The following is a 17,570-nucleotide window of genomic DNA, read 5'->3' as shown; positions in this document are numbered from 1 at the left end:
CAATCAGTACCAGCAGATTCCACAACAGAAGCAGAATACGTGGCAGCAGCTGAAGCAACGAAAGAAATTGTGTGGCTCAGGAAAATTCTTGAAGATTTGCAAGTAAAACAAATACAATCTACTCCACTCATGATTGATAACACCTCTGCAATAAAGTTGGCCAAGAACCCAAAGTTCCATGATCGTACTAAGCACATCAATACTAAATATCATCTGATCCGACATCATGTTGAGGCCAAAACAATCCATCTCCATCATTGTTCCACAAACGAGCAAATTGTAGACATCTTCACCAAAGCGCTTGGAAGAGAAAAGCTTGAAAGATTCAGAACGATGCTTGGACTCACCAACATCCCTTCAGATTAAGGGGGGGAATGTTGACACCTAATCCGAAACGGATGAGGTGAAGTTGGACAGTCATCTAGAAGATGAACTGATCCGTTTTGTATATGTATAAATAATAATAGTCTAATGAATAAAATCATTCAGTTGTTTTGCGCTCATTAATTTCTGAGCTAACCTGGCCTGACACAAAGGATGTGCTTTGCTCCTCAATTATTAATTATTACTTGTAATGACCTTGAGTGATTTATCAGAGTTTGCATCAAGCTATAAAAAATGGAAAGAAATAAAAACATGGTGATGTGCCATTTATCAATCATTATATTCATGATATATAGTGAACATAAGGACCCATACAATTTATATGTAGAAAAAATGATGTTATTGTGCGATTAATCTATTTTTAAACATATGTATTTGTTGGTTCCTAATTTGTTTCAACAACAAAGGAAAAACTTAAACATATATTTACCGAGGACAAGAGTCCTCCTGCTTTAGGCTAACGGGCTAGCCTCCCTTATTCTCGGGGTATTCTATATACATATATGTATGGCTAGATTATAGATAATGCATAAGAAAAGGGCTAAATGGTTAGATTCTAGGTGGAAAAAACTTATACACCATATAGAATCACTGAATTAGGCAGAATTTCAAGAAGAAGCTCAAATAGATAACATAAATACAAAAATAAATAAAAGAAAAACATTATAAGACAAATAAATAACAAGAAAATAAATAGAAAACTAAATTTAATTATATCGTGTTGAGAAATATTACTTATCATAATAAAGGAGATGAACTATGCAATATCATGTACCACTATATTTCATTTATCATAGCATGCATAAGTATGATGAACTTCAAATCCCATGATAGTATATATCAGACAATAAACAAGTTCATTATTGGCTATAATAAGAGGATGTTGAATGTGTCAACAATCATCTTGTTGGTATGCATTACAACGCAGTCATATATATTAAGTAAAATTAAATAAAAGTAAACATTTCTTATATGATCCTTGTGAAATGTTATAAAAGAACCACGAATGTTAGGATCACTTGGCTCAATGACAATAGATCAACTAAATATTCTTATTTGGGTACCTTAGATAGTATATATATCTGAATCAAAAGTGAACTAGTCACATTATAACAGTATAAACAATTGCTCAAGTCAAAAAAATAAACTACCAATTTAGTTACAATTTCATTTAGCACGAAGTACAACTACATTTAACACAACTGCAACTAGAAGGCACATCCAACTAAGGTGTTTTTTAATAGTGTACTCTATAGTTTCCACTAATGATATTGATGTGTTTTTGTAGTTTTTGAGCATTTCAATTGAAGTCAAGGATGTCGTACAAGGAGCTGGAAAACCCCATTCATTTACAAGCTAGCCAAGTCTGTGACAAAATTCAAGCTTTCCAACCCCAAATGTTGGGATTTCCGCAATTCCTATCACATATTTTCTTGTTCCTCTATCACATATAGTGCTACGAGGTCTATCCATAGGTAAATTGCATGAACTGTTTGAAACTTTTGGGTAACCAACAATGATTTGTCTCAAAGTCACATGGTGCTCAAATGGAAAGACTTGATGGAAAATGGAAGAGTATATATATATATATATATATATATATATATATATATATATATATATATATATATATATATATATATATATATATATATATATATATATATATATATATATATATATATATATATATATATATATATATATAATATCCATCTAGAGGGGCATGAAATTTTGTCCTACATCAGGAACTCTTTGTATGCTACTACTTTTGTATCTACAAGAAATTGGTGAAGTTTACAGAACATTGACACATTGACACGAATCAAGCTTCAACTAGTATTTATGTTTTAATTATCTTGATGCTCAAAGTCTTTATTTTGAAGTATGTTGTGCTAAGGGTTTCAATATTGATGTAGGATTTATTCTTTTGTTATTGTTAAGTTTAGCATTTTGGTTTTATTGTTTCCAAAGTCTAACCATGGAGCTGAAAATTGATTAGTATATAGCAAGAAAAGGGAAGTTTCCATTCAATGATATAGAAGGGAAGCCCAAAAAAATCTCAATCTAGAAGTGTATGATTTCGCATATCGAATTTATAATTATGGATCTTGTTTTTGTTTTAATTGTATATTGTAATTTCTAGTATGACAAGTTTTGACTTTGTGGTATTGCAGGTTGGAAAAGAAAATCACACAGGCCAAGGTGAAGATGGATAAAATGTGTCTAAACATGAGAATAAAAGATGATCTCAAGACTGTGGCATTGGGAACTTCTAAGATCAATTACTTAGACCCAATAATTTTAGTTCCCTGGTGCAAACACCATAAAGTTCCAATTGAAAGGGTGACATTTCTATTTTGTAAATTTGAGTATAATCTATCTATTTTGGAACTTCGAGTTGGCTCATATTGAATTCAATTTTGTTTCTTTCCATATATTCAACAATTCACTTCTAGCGAAATTTGCTTGGGCAATGGATGTCAAGCCAAATTACAGATTTTGATGTTGCTTTGAGTTCACAGTTTTTATCATGTACCCAATGGTGTACTTTGTATTATTGATTATTGAATAATGGGGTGTTACAATAAAACAAAATATGTCTATATGCTTTATTCTTTGTTTTGCTAAGGATGGTGTAAAGTACTTTTCTTGAGGCTCGTAGCCATATTTAATTGCAAGAGTCCATGCAAATTGTTGAACTCAACAACCCTTCCTTGCATTTAATCTATGGAATTATTTTCTTGCCCTCTAATATGGAAGTACATGATCTATATATATTTAGCTCCTTAGATGGAAACTACTCTTTATTAGATTCTCATGTCCCCTTTTTGCATTCTCGAGTTAGTGGGCAAGATTTATTTTTTTATTGTATGAGAAATGGCCCGTGAGTGGGTATTATTGTCAATATTCTTCCAAACTAGTGATGGTCTTGAATTTTATGTTTTCATTCTTCATATTAATTATTTCAAAGGAATATTTTTGGCATTTTCAACTATTTGTGTTTCACTAGCTAAAAAAATATCAATCTCTCCAATAATGGCTTCATTTTTTAGCCTTGGGCCAAAGTAACTTTTTCTATCGCAATTTGTTTTTGCAGGTATTCTTCTCTTTAATTTTAGATATATTTAGTTATTGGTTCCTTTCTATGCCTTAGATAATTTCTTCTATATTATCAAAGATCAATCCCGTAACTACCCTTGGATTGGTAAAGAATCCTTGTGGAAAAAAGTAGTTTGTTTCTTTGTAAATTGTTTTATAGGTGTTACTGCCAATTCATTGCAAATATGTACTTGTTGGTGCCTTTCCATGTTTTATAATCCCCCTCCCATATTATTGAAGATGATCAATACTGTAATTTCCTAACATTGGTAGAGATTTGCAACTCTACTTATTTTGTTTTACTAATGGATTTTTTTATTCAATGATTTTGTTTTTCAACACAATTCATTCTTATTATAGATATTTCATGCTTATTACATGGTTATAAGCTAGATGCAAATCCCAGATTACTCTAAGATAATATATATTATGCATGTGTCTGGGGAGTGGACTATAGTGTCATTCAAGCAAGTGGTGCATGCTTTAGTCCCAATATTATTGTGGCACATATTATGTATGCAATGAATTCTTATTACCAATTAATTGGTCACCACAACAATGATTATGATTATGCTCAAACAAGGATCCTTACACAAGAGGATCCAATTATATATTCATCTTTTCTTTATACTCGTCACTTAGATAGTAAACTTGAATTTTTGTTAATTAATCTTGCACCTTAACTAGTGTCAAAGACCAAAGCATCTCCTTTTAAAATGGAAATAATTTCTACAATTACAAGGTTCCCCATTTGAGTTCTTCTCAAGATACTAGTTATCCAAATCTCACCCAGGAATGACATTTCTAGGAATATATATATATATACACTCTTCACATTTGCATCACCACTTAATAACACTTTCTTACCACAACCCAATATGTTTCTTACTTTAGGGCTTAGAAACAAAGCCTACATACATCATGGATTTGTTTGTGATTATCTAGTTTAGTATTTATTATTAGGCCTTCCACACTTTTATTTTTACTGAATTCATTTGCATTCCATCCCTAGATATTAATTATGCCATCATCCACCCCCCAAAACTATCAAAACATGATCTTGATAATTCAAATCCAATATAAGGGTATATCCGTCAAGATCAAGATTTGTGATTTAATTTTAATTGGTATATCCGTAAAGATCAATATAATTTGATTTTAACTTGGTAATTTGATGGATATACCGTTATATTTATCAGTCAAATCCAAATCCAATATACCTATCAAATCCTGGTCACAACTATCCAATTCTTGTAAAGTGCAGGAGATTTAACCAATCTTCCCCTTCACTACTTTTTTCCTACCATTCCTTGAGGATTTTAGGAGCAAAAGCAATGTAAAAACATGAACAAATGCTAATATTCTTTTGTGATCTATGACCCCACTAGTGCAAAGAAATAAATTATGAGCATTTTTATCTCATTAATTCTTTTTTTATGCAAATAAACCCATTCTCCATTATCTCTCTGGACCAAATTTGACATAGGGATGATGATGGGCTTCATCTCTTGAGGTCCACCCATGATTTTTACATAAACCCCATTTTCAGTTTAATCTCTGATTAATTACTTTGTGGAGCATTTTCATTAAGAATCCACAAGTATAACCCATGGAGAAGAGAAAGAAGAGAGATAAGTCTTCATTAAACAATACGTAGATGGAAGATGAAGATAATCAGGTAAATTGAAACACTTTTTAATGTTTTAACCAACTTTATATCTTTGTATGTTTTTTTTTTAGTTTTTTTTCTCATAAAGCCAATTATCGTTATTTTAAATGGTACTTCCAAATGTTTGTTCTGAGTCGCAATGTTGGAAAAATGATCATTCCATGTTAATATTCAGTAATAATTATAATTCTACTATAAATATTATTTCATACCCACTATTTTGTTTTTTTTAAAGGTGAAGGATGATATCAGTTTTGATGTTCTCAACTAGAAAATGTTAAATTGTTAGCATCTCTTGGGCCCAAAAGGAATGGTTGCATTTCAAGATATGTTAGAATATAGTTTTAACAGTGGAACCAAGGATTCTTTTGTTTTTTTCCCTAACCCAAACCCCCATTCTAGCAGCCCCATGTATTACATGTGCCTGATTAAGTGTTGAATCCATTATCTTTTACTGTTTCCATCTATGGGTGAGATATTCCATGTGTTAAAAAACATAGAGATCCAGAGATTTAAAAACCAACACAAATTACACTTGATGTATTTTGATTACATAAGGAAATTACATATATAATACTTAGATCACTGAATTCCACAAATGATGACCCAGACATGACATGGCTCCAAACATAGGAATCAAAAACTTCTATACTGACGCTTGGGAACTCACAATGACAACTCACAACAACACATGGAAGCATTAATCTCAATACCCTCCCTTAATTCTTACATGTAACAAATATAGAACACACACATTACAACAATTAATGAATCTTTGTCTGAATGCTCTTCATCAACACTCACATCCACTCTGGAATCTTGCAAACACTGCTCTTTCTTCACCTCCATATCTTTGATTTGTTGCTTGACCTCAATTTAAAACATAACTTCCTCTAACCATTATTGATGAAATTTGTAAAATTGACACTTATTGACCTCCTGAAGAACAATCTCGATACTGAACCACCCTATGGACCAACTCCCATCTATCAAAATGTAGCAAACTACACTTAGATAGTTGTATAGGTGAGTTGTCTGGGTATTGAGTGTATCCAATAATCAATTATACAATTGACCATTTTTGTGACATATACAAACTTACAACCACACAAACACAAGCTTAGTTATTGATCTTGAAGCACCAAAGTAAAACAAAATCAATTAACTTAAAACAGACTGAATCTTCATCACATAAATATAACACAACCAACACTATATTCTAAAAGAGTTTGAGAGGATTTACATTGAATTCATTATCACTACTAAAATCCAGTGATTCTTAATAAACAATATCTGGTAGGTATTCAAAATTAGCTATGCCGGTAGATTCTTTTAATTTTCCTTTTAGAGGATCTTTGGCGTAAATTTTTCAATTCAATGTTGTATGCCTATGTATTTGACAGTAGAAACATTCAATTGATCTCTTATTCTTATTTATTTTACCCTTCGAAAACAATGCAAGTTCAGCGTGTGAACTAACTTCTGCTTTTGCATCTCCTTCTTTCATCCTCTTTTCTTCTTCTAGAAGTGATGCTATCATTTCATCCAGTGATCGAGATGACAATTAACATAATGTAAAAATAACATTGTCATACTTTGAAGATAAATTGTTTAACAAAATTGCCTTTGCATCTTCATCTTCTTCTTTAGAGCCATTTTTTTCCAACTTCCTTAAAAGTGACTTTAAATCATTTATGTGAGAGGACAAAGGTGTTTCATCACTCATTTTAAGTTTGAACAACTGTAATTTCAAGGAAAATTTTGTATTCACAACTCTTCCCACAAATGTTTTTCTTAATTGTTCCCATATTTCTGTAGATGATTTTTCTAAGTCTATAAGGTGCATATGAGAATATGAAAGAGACAATCCAATGAAATATTTAGCTCTTTCTTCCCCTTTTTCCCATTCCATTAATTTTTTGGGATCTGAAGGTGTAGTTTTTGTACCTTTGACTATATCCCATAGATTTTTATGCATCACTTGGAACTGAATCTTTACTTTCCAAGCATGGAAATTATAACTGTTGGTGTCTGAGTGTGAATGCTATGATTCAATCCTTTTACCACATTAATATGTCAATCCAGGGTCATTTTTTATTGCAAGGATATCATACACTATATATGTAGGGGAAAATTCATAATTCAACAGTTGATCAAGAGTTCGACTAATTAACTAAACATGCAATCCGAAGTAATAAATTAACAGTAGTAGCATAATGATTCTCGACATCAGCTGTAACAGCAATACGTTTCATAGCAAAAGAAAATAAGATGCATAACTAAAACAATACACACATAAGAACACACGCAAAACACCTGATCAGGAGAGCGGGCCCAACTCCCTAGTCAGGGTTGTGCTTAACTCACAGATTCGCAAAGAAGGTTAGAAAGATGAATATTGCATTAATATCAAAAGTAATTGTTACAAAACTCAGATATGTCTCACTAACCCAACTCCCAATTACAAATCCCCTTTTATACAATTACATCCAAACACCATGGAGGTTGTTTGTCTAAAATTACATAATAGTTGTAACATCAAAGCTGAATCAAAATATAGGCAAAAAGATATCTGCAACAGTTGCACTGTAATAGCTATGAGTTAACAATAGTGCCGCCAGCTTTGGTAATGAATCTTGACCCAGTAGCTCCAAATCTGCATAATTAATGAGATTAGCATCCAATCCATGATGATTCCTCAGACTTAAACATAAATGACTAAATAACTTGTGAAACATGACAAGGGTTATACTTGTAGGTCTTTTAGGCACAAAATAGTTAGTATGAAATTATAATTAGCAAGAAAACAAGGTAAAGAGATAAACAAACCAAGGCAGTTTTGGCCCCAAACATCTCCCCCCAAATGACTTTTCTGCATGTCCTCATGTTGTCTGTCGTTATCGCAAGTTTGGGTTCACCTAACTGTGTTTGGCATGCATCTGGGCAAGGTCATAGTTTTCGGCCATCTTAGTACCAGCTAATTGGTATCCTCAAGTTGATAAAACATCCTCCCACCAGTCACTTCTCACCTCATAGGCTGGGGTGTACATGTCAGCTGGTAGCCAAATAAGTGGGAATCAAAACCTGAGACCTATTTAGTGAACCCTAGTAGTTTGTAGACAAGCCATATAGCATGGCATCCTTTCTAATTCTTGGGCATAATTGTGGGTTCCGAAAGGATCTTTGAGTCTTACCACAGAGGAAGATGGCATCCACCTCCTTTGATAGGCATCCTTAGCCTCTTCCTGACAAGAAACTATTTGAGTAGTGCATAGTTGTATGCACCATTTCTATGTTGCAAGCGTTTTCTCCTTCTTCCCTTCAATGTTCAGAAAAGTCCTATGCTTATTAAGGATACTATCATATGGCTAGTTTTCTCTCCAAACAAATAATGGCTGAGTGGCTTGGTTGGATTCAAAAGTATCAAAATCCTTCTTCCATCTAACTTGATTGACAATATAAGAGGTGAATGCTCTAAGTTGGATGTCTCCCACATAAGGAACATGATTAAAAGTTTGATCATCCTTCAAGTAATATTCATGCATATAAAGTTCACAAAGAAGATGTTGGTCTAGAGTGTCATGCACTCTCATGATCTAGAGGAACAACATTGAGTCTTCGATCTTATGACTAATTTCACGAAATATACTCTTTAGAAAAAATAAAAGTTATTTTCATGTAAGAACAGTGCATAACTGTGAGCTGGAGGGCGGAAAGCAAGTACCCGATGTGGAAGATCAAACATTTCTTCCTTATCTGTCTTCAATATGTGCACTTCTTCTTCTAGTTGTGGAATTCTTTTCTTTTGTTTCTCATGCTTCCTACTCTCTCTATATTCCCTATCAATATAACCAGTGACTACCCTTGTTGCTTGTTCTCTAACTATTTGAATCCCCTTCTGGTGATCTTCTACTGAAATAGATCCTTATTGCAAGTGCATGGCAGTCACCTGCCATTTTTGAACTTCAACAGTTGAGAAGAACTCCCTGCTCTCAAATAACCATTCTATTGGCTCAGTTTGTGTCACAGCAAAAGTGGTAGGAGGGTCTTTCACCTGGGCTACTACAGGTTCTTCTGCTCGATTTGCAAGTCTATCATTGAGGATTGTAATCTTTCTCCTGTTTCTTCGTGCTTCCCTCTTTAATCAAAAAATCCTCTTTTTCATTCGAATATTGTCAATCTTCAACTGCATGTTTTCGTTGAATTGGGACTAGTATCTCTCGTTGAAGGAGGGCCTCCACTGCATGCTATAGTTAATGAATTCTCATTTAATGGGGATTTCTCCCACTGGTTCTATGGCTGATGTGGGGCCTAGTGGATCCTCAGCGTCTATATCAACATGTTATTCCTTAATTCTTACTTCCTCGACCTACCCATCCACTTGAATTTCATCTTGCGGTTCCAGAATTATAACATCCGGAGGCTCCATATTGACGGCTTCTATTTTTTCACCTGCTTATTGATTCCAACGACATCCATCTCGACCCCTCTAGATTGTTCTAGGACTATCACAACCGAAATTTTGACGTTCACTGCATCTTGCCCCACCATCTGTATATCTTCTTGTACTAGAAATGTATCTTCTCCTTGAAATTTAGCTTCAATTGGTGGGTCCTTTTTCTAAGTTCCTGTGTCATCCGGCGGAATGTCGCCCTCAATACTCTGTTCTTGTACTTGATGATTTATTGCTGGACCTTGTGCTACCTCATATTCTCATGACTCATTCTCAACACAAGTCTCTTCCTCCACTAATTCTGCAGGACTGCCCATATTTGTGGCTTCTTCCACTCACATGTCGGGTAGGACTGGTTCTTGTGGAGCAGTGCTGGCCTCCACACCCTTAACCATCTTTTCATGTTCTTCAATGAGAGTTTGTACTTGAGTCGCAACTTCTTCCAGAGTGTCTGATTTCCCCTTATTGATCTTCAGAATAGGAAACACCACCTCCTCAACCTTTGAACAATGGGTGTTTGAAATTTTCTAGCCCCCCTCGGTAGGCTTGAGGTGAAAGGTGACTAAGATAAATTTTCCTTGGCCTCACCTATACATGGAAAATCAACTTGTTTGGCTTTTTGTTTCGCTGACCAAGTGACCCTCTTTGAATTTATGTTGGTTCTTAAGAAGCACTACTAACCACAGCTTCTTCTACTTGTACTGGTTCCAGTATGATTTGTGCAGGTGGTGCTGGTTCTTGTGGGACATCACCACCTGCACCCTCTTGTTCGGCCTCTAGAATTTTCGAGGCAAGTGTTTCTTGTGCATCATCAGCAACATTACCGACATCATCAATTTCCATTCTGTCTGCTTCCATGGCTTCTGCGGTCGATGCTGTTTCTTATGGTTCAACATCGGCTATGGCATTTCCCCCTTCTGCATCCTATTCATTGATTTCCTCCTCCACCTGCAATAATCCTTCCAGTTCTTCCTCTGTTGATTCAACAACCTGTAGCCATGACACTAGAGTTTGGTCCAGTGCCTAGATAACCAATAGTCGGACTAAATCGTGGTTGGTAAGGACTCCCAGCACTTGCCGCGAATGGCAAGAAGAATATTCCATCAACTGTAAACTTTTCATTAAGAAAAAAGGCATATCTATCGAGTAAGCTAGGGCATGACGATATCGCAGGGATTCCAAAATCCTAAAATGATGTTTGAATAGAATAGAGAAACTTCCTTCACGAGTAATATACCTTAATATGAAATAGACGACTTATCCCTAAGGATAGGGTAGCGATTTTCGATCGTATCCCTTGCCCTTTTGAGCTACTGCCTCACCGGCTTGAAAAAATACCTTTGGGTATTCCAGTAGTGGGGCCTTCTGAGCAAACCATTTCTGGCCCCCTCATGGCAATTCACTAGCCGCTACAATGGCCTCCTCTATAACTGGAATTCTCATCCCCCATACCTTGGAGTACTCACGTTCTAAATTTAAGGTCATTTCTACTGTGACTATTTCATCAAATCCCTATAAAATTTGAAAGTACCTATCCCAACCTACATCCAGAAATTTTTTCCATACATCCGGGTTGCTATGAACCTGGATCGTTATTACTAGTTCATATCGCACAGCAGACCCCCCATTCCTACTCGAGCTCTGGTAATAGCATTCGAACTAACATCGAAATCGTTAGAGGGAGTGTCGACAGACCAATTCTTGCATAAAAGGTTGGGAAATAGTATCATGCAAAGGAGTGTCAAAATAGGCAGGTATATAAAGGGAAATATCCACAGCCAATTATAAAAAAGACAGAGAGCAACTGGATTTTTGGGAAGGATGGAAAAATTTGTGGCCGAATTATGGTTATAATGAGATATCATGATAATAACTTCGCATGACAATCTGATTTGATTGAACAATCATTCGCAGGATGTTTCAAATCCATATGGTTATCGATTAATCATGCGAAATGTAATGGCGTAATTATGGGTTATACGTACCAGCATGGTTTTCATAGGTGATGAGATGGATCATTATGAAAATTTAACCGTTTGTCGCATGCCATCATGGTTGTACCCCCCCCCCATTAAGAAATGACCGTCCGCGGTCATTCCCAAGTCATGTCACATAATTATTAATCATTATGCTAAGTCTAATTAGGATCATACCTGGTGCTTACGTGGAAAAGTAGCAACATGCATGGTATAATGGCACTGGAGGATACACAACATAAGGTACTTCGAAGATTTTTCTTACCAGTGTAACAGCATGGGAATAATAACATCATCGAGAGTAACAACAACGAACACTTAGAAAAATTCTCAGCTTCGGAGGAGTAACAACGTCAGGAGTAACAACATCGGGAGTAATAGCACCGAATACTTAGAAAAAAATTCCTCAGTAGCATAAGTTAGAAAAATCATCGAGTAACCTATGGAAGTACCTGAAAAAAAATTTAGCTTCATAGAGTAACATATAAGGAGTAATATATACCGAATATATAGAAAAAAAAAATTATATATATAAGTTAGAAAAATATATATATATATATATAATATATAAAATATATATATATAATATATATATATATATATATATCAGAGGGTGTGTAGGTTTTAACCCCGAACATAAATTACCTGCATATGAATTCTAAGAACAGAAAATAAACAATGCGAGAGCATAACACATAAAACACATATACACAGAGATTTTCCCTTGGATCCCAAAACTGGGACTACCAGCTTGATTTTTCATTATGTTCCTTTCAATGTTACAATACATATTTATACATGCCAAAGCATCCAATACCATGGACTGAAAAACATCGTGTCCAAAACCATGGACCGAAAACCATCGCGTGCAAAACCATGTGCGAAAACCATGCACAAAACCATAGGTAGGTCCACCCAACCTAATATAGGGTCCAAAAAAAAATTTCCTGCCCCCCGCTTCACAGTCAGCACAATGAAGGGGAGGCTCCACCCCCCCTCTAACCCCCCGGTTAACTAGGGAGGCTAGTTGTGGAAATAATATAGCACAACTCAACATTCTCCCACTTGTTGTTTTCTTTCCACAAGGGGCCATAGGAGAGCTTAGTCATGTATCCAACCTTGAAATGCCCATTGTTTCTCTACACCAGGAGAGCTTCTTAGAGCTCACATATTTTGTCAATGCATCTGTAGTATTCTTCAAAGTGTTCACATTTACCAGCAACACCTTTTTGTCTTCTATCATATCCCTCACAAAGTGATACTAAACATCAATGTGCTTTGTCTTTGAATGATAAGCATGGTTTTTTCGCCAAGAAAATTGCACTTTGGTTCTCATAGTCTATCCTTATAGCTCCCTATACTAACCCCATACTTGAACTCAATCTCTGCAACCAAACTACTTCCTTGCTTGCATGAGTGGCTGCCATGTATTCTGCCTCTGTAGTTGATAGTGCCACTACAGATTGTTTCTTACTCATCCAACTAACTACACCTCCAAATAGGTTAAACACATACCCACTTGTGGATCTTCTCTGATCCAAATCTCCAGCCTGGTCTGCATCAACAATTCCACGAATATCCAACACTTTGTCCAATCCCAGTCTTCCTTGGTAGCACAAAGCATAATCATTAGTGCCACGCAAATACCTGAAAACCCACTTCATTACTGTCTAGTGCTCCTTCCCTGGTTTTGACATAAACCTGCTCAATACTCCCACTACATGTGCAATGTCTGGTCTAGTACAAACCATTTCATAGATCAGGATACCAACTGCACTTTCATATGGAACACGAGACATGTCCTCTTCCTCCTCTTGTGTCTTGGGACATTATTCGACAGATAACTTTACACATATAGGAATAGAAACCTTCACCAGTTTACTATCCTACATATTAAACCTTTGTAGTCCTCTAGTTTAACTAGATCTTCCTCTTTTCTTGATCTCTTTTAATTTTCATGCCCAAAATATAGTTTACAGCACCAAGATCTTTCATGTCGAATTTGGAGGACAATTGGGTCTTCAAATCCTGGATAATTTCTTTTTCATTTCCAACCAGCAACATATCATCCACATACAAGACCAGATAAATAACACGGTCACCAATTAATTTAAAATACACATAGTGACCTGCTTTGCTCTAGTGAATCCAAGTCCCCGTATAAATGTATCAAATTTCTGATACCACATCCTTGGTGATTGTTTTAACCCATACAGAGACTTATTTAACTTGCATACGAGTTCTTTCTTACCATTCACAGCAAACCTTCAGGTTTCTTCATGTAGATCTCCTTTTCCAGATCCCCATGAAGAAATTTTGTCTCCACAACCATCTGTTCTACCTCAAAATCAAAAGCAACAACAACAGATAAAAGTAATCTAATAGAAGTTACCTTGGCAACAGGAGAAAAAATATCACCGAAATAAATTCCCAGCACTTCGGAATAACCTTTTGCTACCAATCGAGCTTTGTATTTCTCCACCTTTCCTTCTGCATTTGTCTTCTTCTTGAACACCCATTTGTTGCCAATGGGTTTCCTTCCAGCTAGAAACTCCACCATATCCCAAGCCTCATTTTTGTGCAAAGATGCCATTTCATCAACCATGGCCTCTTTCTCGAGTTTTCCATCCTCTGAATCTACTACTTCCTTCATAGTTCTGGGATCATCATCATTAATAGATAAAGCAAAATTTGAACAGAAATCAGATGGACTATACCTTTCCGGCTGCCTCCTTTCTCGAACTGATCTTCTCACACGCGGAGTTTGTGGCTCTTCATATTCTAATTCCTCCTCTATTGTAGAGTCTGATTCTTCCTCCTTAAGCTCAAACTCTATCTTCTCGTGTTCCTTTGGTTGGACTTCATGTTTAATAACATCTTTCACCTCTCTAAACACCACATCTCAGCTGTACACAACCTTCCTTGTTACTGGGTTCCAAAGCTTATAACCCTTTAAACCATCCTTATACCCAATAAAAATGCACTTTTCAGATTTACTATCCAACTTGGTTCTTTTCTCCTTTGGAACATGTACATATGCATCAGATCCAAATACCCTTAGATGTGAAAGAAAGGGTTTCCTATGAGTCCATACCTCTTATGGAGTCTTATCCTCCAACATTAATGAAGGTGATCTATTGACTAGGTAACATGCTGTCTCCACTGCCTCTGCCCAGAATTCTTGTCCTAACCCAGCACCACTGAGCATGCTACTTGCCCTTCCCATCAACATCTTGTTCATTCTTTCTGCAACCCCATTTTTCTCAGGTGTGTATGGATTAGTCTTCTATCATGCTATACCACACTTCTTACAGAATTATTCAAATTCCTTACTGCAAAAGTCTCCACCGTTATCTATACTCAACACCTTTATCTTCTTCTCTGTCTGGTTTTCCACCAGTGCCTTAAATTCTTTAAACCTGTCAAAGACTTTAGATTTCTTCTTAAGGAAATATATCCATGTATTCCTTGAAGAGTCATCTCTAAATGATACATAGTACACAGACTTACCTTCACAGGTCCAAACACATCACTGTGCACAAGCTCTAATATCTGTTTCACCCTCTTACCACCAGAGGGGAAACTCACTCGATTCTGCTTCCCATATACACAATTTTCACAGAAATCAAAATCCAGAGAGCTATTACTCATACCTTCTACCATACCTTTACCATGAAGTATTCAAAGGCCCTTCTCTCCAATATGTCCAAGCCTTTGATGCCACAACATGGTCTTCTCTCTAGAGACCACTAGATTTTCTTCTCCACATTCAAGAAACACAGAACTATTGCACCCATCACCAACAGTGCTACCTTGTAGCTTATATAGATTTCCAATCTGAAATCCTTGCATCAATACCAGTGCTCCCCAAACCATCTTGAAAGTATCCTTCTTGAACATTGTCTTTACACTTGCATTATCCAGCTTGCTTACGGAAATCAGATTTCTGGCCAATGCAGGAATATGCAGAACACCCAGAAGTGTTCTAACCCTTCCACCTTTCAACTTAAACTTTAATTTTCCACGACCAACTATTCTAGCCTTCCTGTCATCCCCCAAGAAGACATCACCGCCATCATATTTCTCATACTCATAGAACCACTCTCTATGGGGACTGAAGTGAAAGGATGCACCTGAGTCAATCAACCATGCCTCATGATCTACATGTGTACTTGAAGAAGCCAAGTACACATCCCCACCTTCATCTGAGGTGGTTTTTGCCTCTGCAGAAGGAGGATCATCAAATCCCTTTCCTTTATCAAGAGCTTTATATTTACAGTCCCTCTTGTAGTTGCCTTCCTTTCTGCATTTCCAGCACACCACCTTTACAGGTTTTCTTGGAGATTTAGGTCTCCCTCTAGATTTAGATCTCCTACTCGATGACTTATTTTTGTTTCTATTCTGGGACCATCCTCGTATAGACAAGGCATCACCATTCTGGCTCTCCATATTTTTCCGTCTCATCTCCTCCGTCAGCAAGGATGAGACTATTTCATCAAATTGTAAGGTAGTTGCATTGCTACCTATTGCAATAACCAAACTATCCCACAAATCTGGTAGAGAACACAACAAACTAATACACTTATCATCATCTAAAATTTTAATATCAAAAGATAATAACGTACTTACCACAGTTTTAAATGCATTCATATGCTCTGTCACCGAGTCTCCACCTTTCATCCTCGAGTTATATATATTTTTTTGTAGGAACAGTTTATTCACCAGAGACTTAGATTGGTACAAAGTCCCTAACTTGTCTCATAAAGCCTTAGCTGTAGCTTCCCCTTATACATTCAACAATACTAAATCTGAGACACACAATTGTATTGTGCTCTTTGCCTTCTGATCCAATTTCTTCCATTCTTCATCGAACACTCCTGTTGGTTTAGTACCTGGATCTACCGTGATCCACTGATCTTTATCCACCAATAGATCCTCCATCTTGAGTTTCCACAACTCAAAACTCTGACCATTAAATTTCTCGATCTCTATATTTCCACTGCTCGCCATCTTCTTTCACCACCAGAATTGATCTCACAGATCTCCCACTGAATAGGGTCTACCACAAGCCCTAGCAAAACCCCTCAACAACAAAGGCATCCCCTTGAAGCCAAAACAGCTCTGATACCAAATGTAGGTTTTAACCCCATATAGAAATTAACTACATATGAATTCTAAGAACAGAAAATAAACAATGCGAGAGCATAACACATAAAACACATATACACAGAGATTTTCCCCTGGATCCCAAAACTGGGACTACCAGCTTGATTTTTCATTATGTTCCTTTCAATGTTACAATAAATATTTATACATCTCGAAGCATCCAATACCATGGACTAAAAACCATTGGGTCCAAAACCATGGACGGAAAACCATCGCGTCCAAAACCATGTACGAAAACCATGCACAAAACCGTAGGTAGGTCTGCCCAACCTAATCTATGGTCCAAAAAAATTTTGCCCAGGGCACTGCCCCAGACCCCATAGAGGGGGGCTAACCGCCCCCCTCAAACCCCCTTTGACCCCCCCCGCTACATAGTCGGTGCAATGAAGGGGGGGCTCTGCCCCCCCTCTAACCCCTCGGTTAACTAGGGAGGCTAGTCGTGGAAAGAATATAATATATACCGAACAGGGTGCAAAGGAGGTATCTTATGCACCAACAACCTTCAATCCATATTTTTCAGAGAGATGTTTGATGAAGGCTTCTTTGATGGTTGGAAGGTGGTATAGTCTAAGTTGATGTCCATTTATAATAAAAGAAACATGTGAATCATCGATTGTGACCAATCTAACAGTCCCATTGTCAAATACCACATCAACCTCATATGGTCCCAACCATCGCTAGCGAAGCTTTCCTTTAAAATCCTTAAAACGGGAATCATAGAGTAATGCCCAATCCCCTTTATGAAACACCTTATTTTTAATAAATTTATCATGTCATTTTTCTCTCTATTGTTGTATGGCAACAGTCCTTTGGACAACCA

The 17,570-nt window shown here is 36.3% G+C and overlaps 1 protein-coding gene across 1 annotated transcript; it reads left to right on the top strand.

Moving 5' to 3' along the window:
* Nucleotides 1-2,595: 2,595 nt before the first annotated feature.
* LOC149211927 (DNA topoisomerase 1 alpha-like) lies at nucleotides 2,596-2,890 on the top strand. Its single transcript, XM_089390504.1, has 2 exons — nucleotides 2,596-2,730; nucleotides 2,822-2,890. The coding sequence occupies exons 1-2, from the start codon at nucleotides 2,596-2,598 to the stop codon at nucleotides 2,888-2,890; spliced, it is 204 nt and encodes a 67-aa protein (XP_089246630.1).
* Nucleotides 2,891-17,570: the final 14,680 nt, after the last annotated feature.

Source organism: Pinus tabuliformis, chromosome 1_1 (assembly GCF_031772625.1).
Source record: "Pinus tabuliformis cultivar Carrire ecotype Pingquan chromosome 1_1, CPIR1, whole genome shotgun sequence".
NCBI classification, from domain to species: Eukaryota; Viridiplantae; Streptophyta; class Pinopsida; order Pinales; family Pinaceae; genus Pinus; species Pinus tabuliformis.
Note: the sequence above shows the minus strand (reverse complement) of the source record. Positions and strands in the feature narration are given on the sequence as shown.

Coding starts and splice junctions, on each gene's coding strand:
- LOC149211927 (XM_089390504.1), top strand. CDS start 2,596: ATGGATAAAATGTGTCTAAACATGAGAATAAAAGATGATCTCAAGACT. Junction 2,731..2,821: donor ATAAAGTTCCAATTGAAAGG/GTGACATTTCTA, acceptor GTTTCTTTCCAT/ATATTCAACAATTCACTTCT.